The 16,421-nt window shown below is 39.2% G+C and overlaps 1 protein-coding gene across 2 annotated transcripts in view; it reads right to left on the bottom strand.

Moving 5' to 3' along the window:
• The window catches only part of DENND6A (DENN domain containing 6A), a 73,016-nt gene that overhangs the window by 20,066 nt on the left and 36,529 nt on the right, over nt 1-16,421 (bottom strand). For both annotated transcript variants that reach the window (XM_003410046.4, XM_023547595.2), the window contains 7 exons: nt 16,132-16,212; nt 15,023-15,128; nt 13,423-13,502; nt 11,195-11,257; nt 10,371-10,426; nt 4,583-4,705; nt 3,991-4,086 (listed from right to left, as the gene is read on the bottom strand). In XM_003410046.4, the coding sequence (XP_003410094.1) occupies nt 3,991-4,086; nt 4,583-4,705; nt 10,371-10,426; nt 11,195-11,257; nt 13,423-13,502; nt 15,023-15,128; nt 16,132-16,212 (605 nt within the window). The remainder of the gene's footprint in view (nt 1-3,990; nt 4,087-4,582; nt 4,706-10,370; nt 10,427-11,194; nt 11,258-13,422; nt 13,503-15,022; nt 15,129-16,131; nt 16,213-16,421) is intronic.

Genomic DNA, 16,421 nt, shown 5'->3' with positions numbered 1-16,421 from the left:
TACTAACTTTATATGGAATGGAAGGAGGCCCCAAATAAGTAAAGCAATATCAAAGAAGAAGAACAAAGTAGGCATCCTAGCTCTACCTGACCTCAGAACCTACTATACAGCTGTGGTAGTCAAAACAGCCTGGTACCAGTACGATGAAAGACACACAGACCAATGGTACAGATCTGAGAGTCCAGACATAAATCTATCCACTTATGGACAGCTGATCTTCAACAAAGGACCAAAGGCCATTAAATGGGAAGACACAGTCTATTCAACAAATGGTGCTGGTACAAATGGATATCTATCTGTAAAAAAAATGAAACAGGACCCACACCTCACACCGTACACAAAAACTAACTCAAAATGGATCAAAGACCTGAATATCAACCCTAAAACTATAAAGATCATAGAGCAAAAAACAGGAACAATGCTAGGGTCCTCATGGCATAAATAGGATACCAACCTTAATTAAAAAATGCACACACAACAGAAGATGAACTAGATAAATGGGACCTACTAAAAATGCTCACAATCATTAGCAATTAACCCAAACCAAACCTACCGCCGTCAAGTTGATTCCGACTCATGAGAGACGCAAATCAAAACTACAGTAAGATACTATCTCAACCTGACTATAATGGCATGAATCAAAAAAGCAGAAAATAACGAATGTTGGCCAGATTGTGGGAAGACTGGAACTCTTACGCATTGCTGGTGGAAATGCAAAATGGTACAACCACTATGGAAAATGGTATGGCATTTTCTCAAGAGAATCTAGAAATAGAAGTACCATATGATCCAGCAATTCCACGCCTATGCATACACCCTAAAGAAATAAGATCTGTGACATGAATAGACATATCCACACCCATGTTCACTGCAGCATCATTCACAGTAACAAAAAGGTGGAAACAACCTAAGTACTCAACAACAGATGAATGGATTCACAAACTGTGTACATACACACAATGTAATACTACACAATGATAAAGAACAATGACGAATCTGCAAAACATTTCATAATGTGGACGAATCCGGAGGACATTATGCTGAATTAAATAAGTCAATCACAAAAGAACAAATACTGTACGAGTTTGTTATTATAAACAACAAAAGGTTTACATACCAAAAAAAAAAACAAAACACATTCTTTGATGGTTATCAGGGATGGGAAGAGGAGGGATGGAAAATTACCAAATAGATAGGCAACATGTGGTAATACTGGTGCAGGGAAAGGCAATGCACAATATGAGACAAGTCAACACAACATGACCAAGGCAAGAGAGGACAACGACAAGAACACAAGCATAAAGGACAACTATGGTAACTACCATAGCATAGACAATCCTGCAACAACAGTACTAACAAACAGTAACTTGAGTGGATACATAGGTAGACACATATGCCAAGAGGTGTGGGAAGGTGTAAGGGAGCACAGCCATTGCCAGATACAAGTTTGGTGGTAGATATTTCTACATACATGACCGTAGGTGCTCCTCATTTATTAATACAGACAATAGTGCGCACAAGGGGCACAGTCAAGGAAACTTCTTAGACAATCAAACACCTTATGGGATGAAGTTCCTAGGCTCAAAGACAAAGGACCATGGGCTTCAAGGACACCTACATCAACTGACACAACATCATTCATAAAGACAATGTTCTGCATCCTAGTTTGGTGACTAGTGCTTAAGGTCTTAAAAGCTTGCAAGCACCATCTAAGATACGACTACCGGTCTCTTCCCATCTGAAGCAAAGGAGAGTGAAGAAAACCAAAGACTCATGGGAGAATTAGTCCAAACGACTAATGGACCACACGAACCACAGCCTACATGATCCCAAGACCAGAAGAACTAGATGGTACCCGGCTACCACTACCTACCACTCCAACTGGGATCACAACAGAAGGTCCTGGATAGAGTGGAAGAAAAATGTAAAACAAAAAATTAGATTCACAAAAAAGACCAGAAACTGGTCTGACAGAGACTGGAGGAACCCCCGAGACCGTGGACCTAAGACACCCTTCTAATCTGGAACTGAAGCCATTCCTGGAGACCACCTTTTAGTCAAACAATAGACAGACCCATAAAATAAACAATAACACTCAAGAGAAACGTGTTCCTTAGAACAATCAATTATATGAATTCAAAAGGACAACATTTGCCGAAAAGCAAAGACGAGAGGGCAGAAAGGGGTAGAAAATCAGAATGAAAGGTAACAGAGAACTTGGGGTGGAAATGGGGAGAGAACTGACACATTGCAGGAAATGAAACCAAGGTCGTGAAACACTTTACGTACAGACTATCGAATGGGAATCTAATTTGCTCTGTAAACTTTCATCTAATGCACAATAAAAAACATATATAATAATAAAGAGCACCAACATTTAAGAGACTGGTAGAGAAAGTCTGCAAAGGAGACTGAGACACACAGCCAGTCAGGAGAGCGTGGTATCAAGGATTAAAATATATTCAAGGTCAAGAGCTTAACAACTGGACTAAACCAAAAGCAAAGAAGTTTCAGCCAACCGAACGTTCTGAAGGCCAGTGTAGCAGGAGCAGGGGCTTGGGGACCATGGTTTCAGGGGACATCTAGCTCAACTGGCATAATATAATCTATTAAGAATACATTCTGCATCCATTTTGGAGAGTGGCATCTGGCGTCTTAAATCCTAGCAAGTGGCCATCTAAGATGCACCAATTGGTCTCAGCCTACCTGGAGCAAAGGAGAATAAAGAACACCAAGGACACAAGGTAATTATGAGCCCAAGACACAGAAAGGGCCACATAAATCACAGGCTACATCAGCTTGAGACTAGAAAAACTAGATGGTGCCCGGCTACAACCAATGACTGCTCTGACAGGGAACACGACAGAGAACCCCTGAGGGAGCAGGACAGCAGTGGGATGCAGACCTCAGATTCTCATAAAAAAAACCAGACTTAATGGTCTGACTGAGACTAGAAGGACCCTGGAGGTCATGGTCCCTAGACCTTTGTTAGCCCAAGACAAGAACCATTGCCATAGCCAACTCTTTAGACAGGGATTGGACTGGGCTATAGGATAGAAAAGACGCTAGTGGGGAGTGAGCTTCTTGGATCAAGTAGACACATGAGACCATGTAGGCAGCTTCTGTCTGGAGGGGAGATGGGAGGGCAGAGGGGGACAGAGGCTGGCTGAATGGACACGGAAATAGAGAATGGAGAAAAGGAGTGTGCTGTCTCATTAGGGGGAGAGCAACTACAAGTATATAGCAAGGTGTATATAAATTTTTGTATGAGACTGACTTGATTGTAAACTTTCACTTAAAGCACAATAAAAATTATAAAAAAAAAAAAAAAGAAGAAGAAGAAAAGGGCATCAGCTTAAATGTTACAGGACAGGGCAGGCAGGAAAACCAGGACAAAAATTTGCCCACTGGGTCAGGCAGAGGGAAGTATCTTGATGACTTCGGCAACAACTTCAGTGCAGATGGGGAAGTCAACCTGCAGCAGCCTGAGAAGGAACCAGGATACCAAGAAGTGGAGACAGTAACTGGAGATTTTGTTGTTGTTCTAGAAATTTAGTTATGACAAGAAGGTGAGCAATAGGGCAAAAGCTTAAAAGAAAAAGTAAAATTATTAGATTATAAAGGTAAGGTTACAGATTGGGAAGATTTTTCTTATTTATATGCTAAGTCAATGAAGAGGAAGAAAAAAAAGGAAGTTACAGAAGTGAGAAGAGATAACTGATGCAGTAAGAGATTCAGAGACAAGAGAAGAAGATAGAATTGAAAGTACAGGACATGAATTAATAAGTAAAATCACTCAGAGAAAATAAGATACTGACTCTTAAAATTTGAAATTATTAGCAGTAGCTCTCCAAGCCTTCCTTTATAAAATTAATCTACCTACAAGTTCAAAATTTAAATTCAACTTTAAAATTATTTCCACAAATAATTCTACAACATTTTGGTCATAAAGGTAATACTAGATCAATGAAAGTTATTCTGTTTACTCACGGGGCTTGAGTACGAGTAGTATATTCTTTGAATTCACTATCATGAATTGTGAAATAGGGTCGGAAATCACTGCAGTACTTTAGTGGAGAAATACAGCTGTGGAGCAGAAGAACATGTAAAACAATGGACACAACTGAAGTCCCTACTTAATGATTATAAAACATCTACATAAACAGTGTATATACAGGATAATTTATTTCAATAAATGGTAAACTTACTTTGAAAGACAAATGGAAATACATAATGTAGAATAGCACACTGAAAGAACACTGGGTTTGGGACAGGAGATAGGGTGAAATTCTGGCTCTACCATTCACTACCTATATCCCTTTGACAAGCCACTGGCAATTCACACAAATAATATTTATCAAGCGCCAATGTGTAAGTGAATGAATATGCTCGGTGTTCAGAATAACAAAAACATGGGTCTAGCCCTCACAGAGACGGAATCCCCTTTCTCAGCCACAATACGGTGGTATTAGGAGCATGACCTCCTTACTGGGTTGCTGTGATCAAATGGAATAATTGTGTGGACACATACAACAGACAGGGAAGTGCTACACCATCACCACCAGGAACCAAATATACTCACCTAACAAGTGCCAATACGGTCTCTGAAGACTCTGATGGTGACGGTGCCATGACCACAAGGGGCTCTCCCAACAGCACCAGCTCCCAAAGCATCTGACTATGAAGGAAAACTGGGCAGAAACACCTGAAAATAGAAATATTTTGTGATTTATTCAATCTTGTTTTTTCAGTTCCTATATAATCTATCTAAAGGCTTCACATTCATATACACTCTTCCCAATGTTTATGTCTTGATCTGATGTACAAATTCATTTACAATATGACAGTAATAGACATAAATCTCTTTTATCCACATTAAAATGTATCAATTTGACTATCTCAGTTTTTACAAAAGTTAATGCAATATACTGATGCAGGACAGCTGACAAACAATAAAAATACATAAAAAATTATTGTACCAAATGGTATTCTGGTTTATCAATATTGCCTTGTTACATCTGAATTATTGTTCTATTTTGAAGGAAAAAAGAAAAATTACTTTTCCAAAGAAATGTTTATTGGATGTACTTATTTTAAAAGCTGACACCTTCTATATATCATCCTATTTCATCAAAGGAATGATGAAAACAAATCACAAGGAGTACTAACACCAAACAGCAAAACTACTTCCTGAGCAGATGTTCTCCCTTCTGAAATGTAGCGCATTTTCATAGTAGCCCTGGAATTATGGAAAGGCCTGTGAAGATCAGCATGCTAGTATATTACAAAGACTCAGCCACTGGCAATTTTTACTTATTTAGTAATTTTCTTCTGGTAGGGTCACAAATGTTTCTAGTAGATTATGGTAGAGAAAAATAAATACTTACCTTTTTACAAATATCATAACCAATTCACCCAGCAAAAACACACACACACACACAAAAGTGCAAAAATATGCAATGAACTTATGTAATGGGAATTAGGGAGAGTTGATTTTAACTACTCAAAACAAGAAGGCAAATGTGAAAGAAGTGCAAAAAAAAAAAAGTTCAAGGATAAGACAAAGGAGCTCCCTTTCCTCCTAAACAATTCAATTCTAAAACAGAACAAGGCACGCCTCTCTGCCAGAAGGAAAGGGGAACCATGTTGGCCCAGAACAGAATGTCAGAGCTCGTGCAAGTTAAGCTGGGTGTCCACATGGGGGGAGGGGTGGCCTGCTGCTGGAGCCCAAACAAGGTGAGGAGGGTGTCCGTGTGTGGGCTGGTCTGGCTTGGGGTGACAGAGCCCAGGTACTGTGAAGAAGATGTCCCCCATGGAGGGGTTGCCTGGTGTACAACGTTAGAGACAGAGGCGATAAGGAGGTTGTCCATGGGTAGGACCACCAGGAACAAGACAGGGGAATGAACGCATCCCCACTGAGAGGTGGCCTGAAGTGGGGTATAGGAACAGAAGTGGCAAGTAGAGTAAGGAGGCGTTGGGCTGGCATGGGGAGTCAGAGCCCAGGCAGGGCGAGAATGGCATCCATATAGAGAAGTAGTCTAGCGTGGGGTGTAGAAGCTTGAATAAGGGAGAAGGGTATCCATGTGGGGTCAACCCATCATGGGTTATCAGACCCTGAGCAGGATAAGGAGGTTGTCCACGCAGATGGGCACCTAGGTGTGGGCTGTCAGAGCCCAAGAAGGGTTAGGAAGGAATTTGCACAAGGAAGAGGGTTGCAGGAGAGAAGGGGGATTGGTTACCAACAAAGCAACTGATCAAATAAGTAAATAAATTAAGTATAATAGATGGCAGTTTCCTAGTCAAAGAAGAGACATATAAGTATGGAAAGGATGAAAACTAGAATGAACCCTGTTGTGTGGGACTGCAATTAGAGGTATTGGTAAGGTTTCACGGTTTTGAATACATATGGATGCTTTTAGTGGGTTTTTTGTTTTTTTTTTTTTATGGATACAGACGTAAATATATATGTAAAATGTATGTGATATATATATGTGTGTGTAGGCATGCATTTATACATATACACACAAACACACACTAAGAGGGCCTAAAAGCAGTGACATCCCAACAGCAATGAGCACACCTACTGTCCAGATCTTGGCTTCAAAATCCTACGCTCTACTAAAAAGAACCAAAGCTTTTTGGAATAATGGGCAATTCCAGGCAGAGACAGAAAAAAAAAAACAAGGTAAGTCTGGCACCTAAAAGAACTGAAAACGTACGTCCACACATAAAGCTTCACAACAACATTTACAGCAGCATTATTCATAATAGTCAAAAAGGGGAAACAACCAAAACATCCTTCAGCTGATGATGGATAAACAAAATGTGGTCTATCCATACAATGGAGTAATTCAGCCACAAACATTAATGAACCAATGATTCATGCTTCAGCATGGATGAACCCTGAAAATACGCTGAGTGAAAGAAAGCAGAGCAATAAGCAACATCACAATAAGTGGAGAAAAGACTGAAGTTGTCAAGGATTTCATTTTACTTGGATCCACAATCAATACCCATGGAAGCAGCAGTCCAGAAATTAAACGATGCACACCGCATTGGGCAAATTTGCTGCAAAAGATCTCTTTAGAGCATTAAAAATCAAAGATGTCACTTTAAGGACTAAGGTGCCCTGAACCAAGCCATGGTGTTTTTAATCACCTCATATGCATGTGAAAACTGGACAATGACTAAGGAAGACTCAAGAAGAAGTGATGCCTTTGAATTAGGGTCGTGGTGAAGAATACTGAATACGCCATTGACTGTAGAAGAACAAACAAATCTGTCTCAGGAGAAGCACAGCTAGAATGCTCCTTAGAGGCAGGGATGGCGGGACTTTGTCTCCCATACTCTGGACATGTTACCAGGAGGGACCAGTCCCTGGAGAATGACATCATGCTTGGTAAAGTAGAGGGTCAGCAAAAAAGAGGACAACCCTCCACAAGATGGATTCACACAGTGGATGCAACAATGGGCTTGAGCGTAACAGTAACTGTGAGGATGGTGCAGGATTGGGCAGTGTTTTGTTCTATTGTACATAGGGTCGCTATGAATAGGAACCCACTCGATGACACCTAACACAACAACAACAACGAAAAGATAAAACGTTTAGGAATGAATCTATCAGGTACATACACAAGAAAACTACACAACACTATTCCAAGAAACCAAAAAAGACCCACATAAATGGAAAAACATACCATGCTCATAGATAGGAAGACTCAACATTGTAAAAATGGCAATGCTATAATGCAATCCCAATGCAAATACCAACAGCATTCTCTAACGAGATGAAAAAACTAATCACGAACTTTATATGCAAAGGAATGAGGCCCTGGATAAGCAAAGCATTATTGAAGAAAAGAGCAAAGTAGGAAGCCTCACACTACCTGATCTCAGAACCCACTAAACAGCCACAGTAGTCAAAACGGAATCAAGAACCCAGACATAAATCCATCTACCTATGGTCAGCTGATCTTTGACAAAGGACCAAAGTCCATTAAATGGGGAACAGTCTTCTTAACAACTAGTGCTAGCAAAAACTTGATGCCCATCTGTAAAAAAAAAAGGAAACAGGACCCATACCTCACATCATACACAAAAAGTAACTCGAAATGGATCAAAGGCCTAAATATAAAGCCTAAAATGATAAAGATCACGGAAGAAAAATAGGGACAATGCTAGGAACCCTAATACATGGCATAAATAGATGAACTAACAATGCACAAACACCAGAAGATAAACTAAATAAGTGGGAGCTCCTAAAAATTAAACACTTATGCTCATCAAAAGAATAAAAAGAGAACCTACAAACTGGGAAAAAAATTTTGGCTACAACACATCTGACAAGGGTCTAATCTCTAAAATTCAACAACAAAAAGACAAATAATCCAATTAAAAATGAACAAAGGGTATGAACAGACACCTCACCAAAGAAAACATCCAGGCAGCTAACAGACACATGAGGAAATGCTCGTGATCATTAGACATTAAAGAAGTGGAAATCAAAAGTAGAATGAGATATCATCTTACCCTGTCATTACTGGCATTAATCAAAAAGACAGAAAACAACAAATGCTGGAGAGGTTGCTGGGAGATTGGAACTTTTATGCATTGCTGGTGGAATATAAAATAGTACAACTACCATGGAAAACAGTATGGTGCCTCCTTACTGAAAAAGCTAGAAATAGAAATACCATGCAATCCAGCAATCCCACTCCTATGAATATATCCTGGAAAAATAAGAGCCATCATACAAATAGACATATGCACACCCATGTTCATTGCAGCATTATTCACAACAGCAAAAAGATGGAAACAACCTAAGTTGTTTCACCATCAGCAGGTGAATGGATAAACAAATTATGGTACATACACACAATGGAATACCATCTAATGATAAAGAACAATGATGATTCCGCAAAACATTTAACAACGTGGATGAATCTGGAGGGCATTATGCTCAGTGAAATAAGTCAGTCATAGAAGGACAAATATTTTCTGAGACCACTATTATAAAAACACAAGAAAAAGTTTACATGCAGGAAAAAAAAACAATTTTTGATGGTTACAAGGGAGGAGAGGGGTGGGGAGGGGAATTTACTAACCAGACGGTAGACAAGTGTTAACTTTTGTGAAGGGAAAGACAACGCACAGTATAGGAGAAATCAGCAGAACTTGACCAAGGTGAAGTCACAGAAGCTTCCTAGACACATTCAAACACCTTGATGGACTGAGTTACCGGGGCTGAGGGCTGGGGACATGGTCTCGGGGGACATCTATGTCAACTGGCATAACATAGTTCATAAAGAAAATGTTCTACATCCTACTTTGGTGAGTAGCGTCTAGGGTCTTAAAAGCTTGATGGTGGCCATCTAAGATGCATTTATTGGTCCCATCCCATCCAGAGGAATGGAGAATGAAGAAAATCAAAGACACAAGGAAAATATTAGTCCAAACGACTAGTGGACCCCATGAACCACAGCCTCCACCAGCCTGAGCCCAGAAAAACTAGATGGTACCCAGCGACCACCACCAGCTGCCTTGATAGGGATCACAATACAAGGTCCCAAACACAGCAGGAGAGTGATGTAGAACAAAATTCAAATTCACAAAAAAAAGACCAGACTTACTGGTCTGACACCCTGCTGTAACTCAGAAACGAAGCCACTCCCGAAGTTCACCTTTTAGCCAAAGATTAGACAGGCCTATAAAACAAACAATAAATACACATGAGGAACATGCTTCTTAGTTCAATCAGGTATACGAGATCAAATGGGCAATGCCTGCCTAAAACCAAAGACAAGGTGGCAGGAAGGGACAGGAAAACCGGACAAATGGACACGGGGAACCCAGGGTGGAAAGGGGAAGGAGAAAAGTGCTGACACATCTCAAGGATTACAACAAGCGCCACAAAACAGTATGTGCACAAATTTTTGAATGGAAAACTAATTTGTGCCGTAAACTTTCACCTAAAGCACAATAAAAAAAAAAAAGCCAGCCTCATGACATTTGACCCCTACATACTTTAAAATGCATCTCTTAAAAAAAGTGTATTTCCATACAACACTGCAATACCATTCTCACCCCCAAACCAAACAAAAAGTAATTTGTTTATATTATGTAATGCCCAATCCAAATCCAAACTTACCTATCAAACCACTGTCTCGTAGCATTTGAAATGTAATGACTGTTTTCTTCCACATCTTATATAAGAACATTCATTTTCTAAAGAAATTAATACCAGTATCACAAAGCAAAAAAGAGGGTTGGTCTGACTGCAGGGTGAGGCTTATGACAGGGGAGAAAAAAAAAAAATAATAACAAAGCAAAAGAGAGAAAAAGCACTGTTAACAAAAAATTTTAACAATTACCTGAAAAGATCCACCTCGTGAACAGTAGGCAAAATAACAGATATATGCGTATCTGCCTAAGAGATAGAAAAAATAAGAAAGAAGGTATCACCCAAATCTGCAGACACTGATTTTAAAAACACACGCTCTATCTCATGATCAATAAGCCATGCTGCCCTGTTCCCCGTTTTAAGATTCTTTTCCTCCAGGAGCAGCCAGAGAGAAAAGTCTTACACTCGTCCCTATTTGAATTATCAACAACTCTCAAGGATAAAGCACTAGTCCAACAGCCAGATAAAGCAATAATCCAACAGTCAGATGCTAGATTAATTCCCAGCTGTATTGTAATACTGGCTGACACATATAACAGGCAAACTAGTTTTCCGGCTGGTCTCCATTTTCACTCAATTCGAAAAACAAAGGGAGTGCTAATATACCAATAAAAACATTTCAAATGAAAAATAACCCCACCCGTGAACAGATGTAACCATAGGAAAAAAAATGAAAGGCAATTATAACTACAGAATACACCTGACTGCATTTCCTAAAAACGAAAGCCTGCTGGCCACTCTCCATAAGATGCACGGATGCTTTTGTTAAAACTGAATCTTGTTGAAAAAAATATTTACTTTCCTTTCATCCCACAATTACTGTATAAAGTATGAATTCGCCTAAAAATAAAAATAAAAGAGCAAGAAATAGCCTAAGAGACACTAGTTTACAATCAATTCATTAAAAAACTACTTAATTGGACATTTCACTAATATTCGAACATATATAAACTCAAGAAACTTTGCCAGTTTAAGAATTCCATTAAAGAAACTGTATGTGCTGGATTATTCTACCTGCGGAGTTAACTGCACTATCTGAGTTGTTCCAGGCTTGTCATGACATGTTGGAATCCGTACCTTAAACAGAAACAGAAAAAACTGCTTTAGCGATAAAAGAATATATCTAAAAGACTCGTTTCTATAATTTGCTAGTCCTACTATAACGAAGGATCAGAAATGTTCTAACCTGCTAAAAAAGTAACACTCAGCTTTGCCTAAAAAGCCATAAAATATTGATGTCAAATTAAAAAAAAAACTAAGGTCATTTTTATTTTTAGTCACAGAAGGTAAGTGAGTCAAGGTCTCCACACTTCCAAACACAAAGAAATCATTAACCAACGAAAAGCAAATGCACTGAAAAATAGAAAAAAGACCCATCTTCATACTGTTTCCTGCTTATTGTTCCAAATTTTTGCTTCATTAATATGCACACACCCAAACACACCCTCTTCATACTTGCCAAACTGAGATAAATCTTACAGGAAACCATGAGAAATGTCAACACAGGGCTATTAGAACTACTTTTGATGATTTCCTAGGGAAAGCAGAATGCAGATCCTACAGAAATAAGCCCATCTAAAGACAAGCATTGCCCAAAATAAGGCCAAATGGATAATGAACTGCAAAAGCACTGGAGTATATCCTTATATAAAGCCTGAAAGCAAAAGGCTAACTCATTTTTTTTTTTAATAATTTTTATTGTGCTTTAAGTGAAAGTTTACAAATCAAGTCAGTCTCTCACATATAAACTTATATACACCTTACTACGTACTCCCATTTACTCTCCCCCAATGAGTCAGCCCGCTCCCTCCTTCCAGTCTCTCCTTTCATGACCATTTTGCCAGTTTCTAACCCTCTCTACCCTCCCATCTCCCCTCCAGGCAGGAGATGCCAACAGTCTCAAGTGTCCACCTGATACAAGCAGCTCACTCCTCATCAGCATCTCTCTCCAACCCACTGTCCAGTCCCTTCCATGTCTGATCAGTTGTCTTCGGGAATGGTTCCTATCCTGGGCCAACAGAAGGTTTGGGGACCATGACCACCAGCATTCTTCTAGTCTCAGTCAGACCATTAAGTCCGGTCTTTTTATGAGAATTTGGGGTCTGCATCCCACTGATCTCCTGCTCCCTCAGGGGTTCTCTGTTGTGCTCCCTGTCAGGGCAGTCATTGGTTGTGGCCAGGCACTATCTAGTTCTTCTGGTCTCAGGATGATGTGAGTCTCTAGTTCGTGTGGCCCTTTCTGTCTCTTGGGCTCATAATTATCTTGTGACCTTGGTGTTCTTCATTCTCCTTTGATCCAGGCGGGTTGAGACCAACTGATGCAGCAACTTAGATGGCCGCTTGTTAGCATTTAAGACCCCAGACGCCACACTTCAAAGTGGGATGCAGAATGTTTTCTTAATAGAATTTATTTTGCCAATTGACTTAGAAATCCCCTTAAGCCATAGTCCCTAAACCCCGGCCCTTGCTCTGCTGACCTTTGAAGCATTCAGTTTATCCAGGAAACTGCTTTGCTTTTGGTCCAGTCCAGTTGAGCTGACCTTCCCTGTATTGAGTATTGTCCTTCCCTTCACCTAAAGTAGTTCTTATCTACTATCTAATCAGTAAATAACCCTCTCCCACCCTCCCTCCCCCCTCTCGTAACCACAAAAGGATGTGTTCTTCTCAGTTTACGCTATTTCTCAAGATCTTATAATAGTGGTCTTATACAATATTTGTCCTTTTGCATCTGACTAATTTCACTCAGCATAATGCCTTCCAGGTTCCTCCAGGTTATGAAGCTAACTCATTTTTAAAAGCTTACTAGAGAACAGTACCCTGGAACGAACATGCTTGATCAGACACTACATGCTAAGAAGATCACTTAGGACTAAGGGCTTTCCTCATTTCTCTAATACTCAATCCTACAATGGAGGCATCTGTTTCTGAAGACCACACATCCCTAGAGGCACTGGTAGGGTGATGAAGTTGCACACATCCAAAAGGTAAAATTTATATTCACATGTACGATATACAAATGAAACCCTGGTGCAAACTCCACTGGTTGCAATGGACTGGTAGTCCCTGCACTTGTCTAACTAGTGGTCACCTGCAACAGGATGAATTGTGGTAACTCCTCACATCAGTGACAAACAAGGGAAAGCAAAAGAGGACTGAGTGTTATTAGAAAGCTGAAAGGAAAGCCTATGTGTGAACTTCTTACCGAGTTCTTAAAGGAAACAAATGAGCTGTAAAGCTATTACCTTCATTACCACCCCCATTATAGGAAGGTGTAATGTTTTTCCTGGCATTGGGGCAGGCCATCGATCAACATCATTACAGGCTGAAAAATACAACAGTTATTTCCTTAGTATAAGTGGAAATACTGAAATATGAAAAATGGGGCATTAGAAATTAAAATTCTACTTTCTATGATTTAAGCAAAACATATACTGGGAAGGATGGAAGGTAAAAGAAAAAGAAAAGTGATGAAATTTCACTTAGAAATATACATATATATTCTAGGGTGTAAACTGGTTAATAAATTGTCTGAAAACAACAAATTAAGTAGGTTTAAAGGGAGTTTTCCCATTTATGTATTACGATTAATATTAGCTACAAAGATAGGGGACAAAGCATGGAGTTGAAATTTCATATGACACCAGATTTACTATCTATGCACCCTATATAGTTTATTTCTATTTAATGTTACATTTGTAAATAAAGAAATCTAGAATATCTACCCTGAGGAAAATGAAAATGTACATGTTAACTATAATGCCTGGAAAAAGATACCAAATAAGAGCTGGTAAATAAAGCATATAATGTACTGAAAAATAAATAACTAAAAATAGCTACAAAGGAGCCAGGGCTTCGAGCCGATTTGCACTGGTTCAGTCATGGCCAATGAAGCGAAGCTGGAACACACTCAAATTTCTTAATTTGGGTGACCTGGAGCCACAACTAGAACGGAAAAATTACGGGTCAAAGCACTGGAGTGGCAGACTAGAAAAGGCGAAGTGAGTCCTTTCAGGAGCCTGATGCACGAGACTGGATTATTGCCAGGACTCAGGACACCAACACACATTCAAAGCAGCATGGTCGGCCGCCATCTTTGAGCAGGGTACTGCTGTTTCCAACTCCGAGCAAAATCTCACAGGCTAGAGATCTGGTTGCTATGCAATGCACACACTGCCTTTGTTTTCTAAAAGGAAGATTAAGTTTCTAGCAGGACTTTGACCCGTAACTTTTCCCACTCAGGTTATGGTTCTAATTCAACCAAATTTTAAAAATCCACGTCTATTCCGGTGTTGCCTCCTCGACCATCACTGAACCAGGAAGAACCAGTTCAAAGCCCTGAAAGCAACGCCAACATGGCCGAAGTCTTCCTTACATATCACGTGACATACGGATTTTCCTTCAATAGCACTAAATATTAGAATATATGGATATTGTTAACCTAATAAATAAGCATCATCTGTTATAAGAAAAAGGAGTAGTAGTAGTGCAGCAATTAACCACTCAGCTGCTAACCTAAAGGTCAGTGGTTCGAACCCACCAACCGCTCTGCGGGAGAAAGATGTGGCAGTTAGCTTTGGTGAAGATTACAGTCTTGGAAACCCTATGGGGCAGTTCTACTCTGTCCTATAGGGTTACTCTGAGTCGAAATCAACAGCAACGAGATGTTATAAGAGATGATAATGAAAGATACAGTCTTTAGCGTTTGTTGGTGAAGATGCCAGAAGAGCCCTTAAATTCTTATCTGATGTTCTTAGAAAGCCAGCTTCATTTTACCACTCATTTCTAGTAAGTTTTTAAAAACTCCTTTAGAAGGCTGCATAACTCACACAATGTTTAGCTTACCTGCTTCCAAATAAGGTTCATTCTTTTCAAAATACTCTGGTGCTATCTGTTTTAGCACAGTGTGAAAAAAATGGATATAAGGTAGCTTGCTGATCAAAACCAAGGACTAGAGGGGAAAAAGAAACAATGTTTTTAATCACCTAGTGGTCATGGTTTTAAGTCTGCCATTCATTTCTTGCATGAGCAATCTCTATCAAGCCACATTCACTAGTACCTAACTTGGAATGTTGAAATGAAAAGCATTTTACAGCGGATGGTTAAAAGGGGACATAAAACTACAACTGCAGAAAGCAAAAGTTTAACCTCATTTATTACCACACTTTAAAAGCATAAAGACAGATTTTCCTGCTCTCCAGGAAAAAGAATTTCCTGTAAACAGGCTAATGCCATGAATTTCCAAAGCTAGCTACTGCTGTCATTCACAAAGCAGCAATGGAAATTAACCAGGCGAGCTCTTCCTAACAGGAAAAGAGCAGATGGTGATGCTTTTGCACAATGAGACCTATGACTGTATTATTTTAGAGATCAATTGTTAAAAACTTATAAATTGTGACGTTAGAGTTTGATCACTTCAGATATAGATTATGTAGCATCAGTTAGTGGTCGAGGCAAATTCTAGTTACAAAAGGCAGATTGTGTTCCTTCCGACTGAGATTAAATTGCAACGAATTTATTTATTTATTTTTAAGAAAGAAAAAGACTGTACCTTTATAGTGGAAACAAAAACAGCTAAGAATCTTGCTAAAGCTTATTTACTGGCTCTTAAAAAAAAGGAATATTGCAGGCTTTCATTAGTGGTGATAATATTATCATCTTTTTAGTCGTTCCCTTATTCTAAAATATCAAAGTTAGGCGTACCCTTCTGATTTTTGACAGAGCTCCTACAGTAACTTTAACTCATTATCACAATTCTAGCACAGAGATACCAGAAAGGCAAAATTCAGTAGTTTAAAATCTAGGGATAGATGTCTATAACCTAAAATACAAAGATAAGAAGATATAAACTCCAGTACACTGAAAGATAAAATAGCAAAGACTTTAGAATTACCAGTTCTGTTTTTCTAATCACAATATAAAAACCACTTTCCATTAGCATATCTTCAAGTTACCTTCTGAAAGTAGCCTCTTTTCAGAGTTTTATCTCGAACTTGTCGAAAATACACATATCCATAAAAATAAGCAGGATCCCTCTATGGAAGAAGTGACAGATAATAAAAAATATATATAAATATAGCTGTCCTTTCATATTAACATCAGGCTCCTTTACAAACCCAACTGAGACAAGGCGAATACACAAAAAGCTACTTGTGCTTCTCTATCAACAAACTAATCATGACTAAACGCCAGCTAAAAATCTGCTAACTTGCCCAAAGGTGACATCGTCACAACTAAAGAACAA

This window comes from Loxodonta africana, chromosome 22 (assembly GCF_030014295.1).
Source record: "Loxodonta africana isolate mLoxAfr1 chromosome 22, mLoxAfr1.hap2, whole genome shotgun sequence".
NCBI classification, from domain to species: Eukaryota; Metazoa; Chordata; class Mammalia; order Proboscidea; family Elephantidae; genus Loxodonta; species Loxodonta africana.
This window is presented reverse-complemented; position numbering and strand designations above follow the sequence as displayed.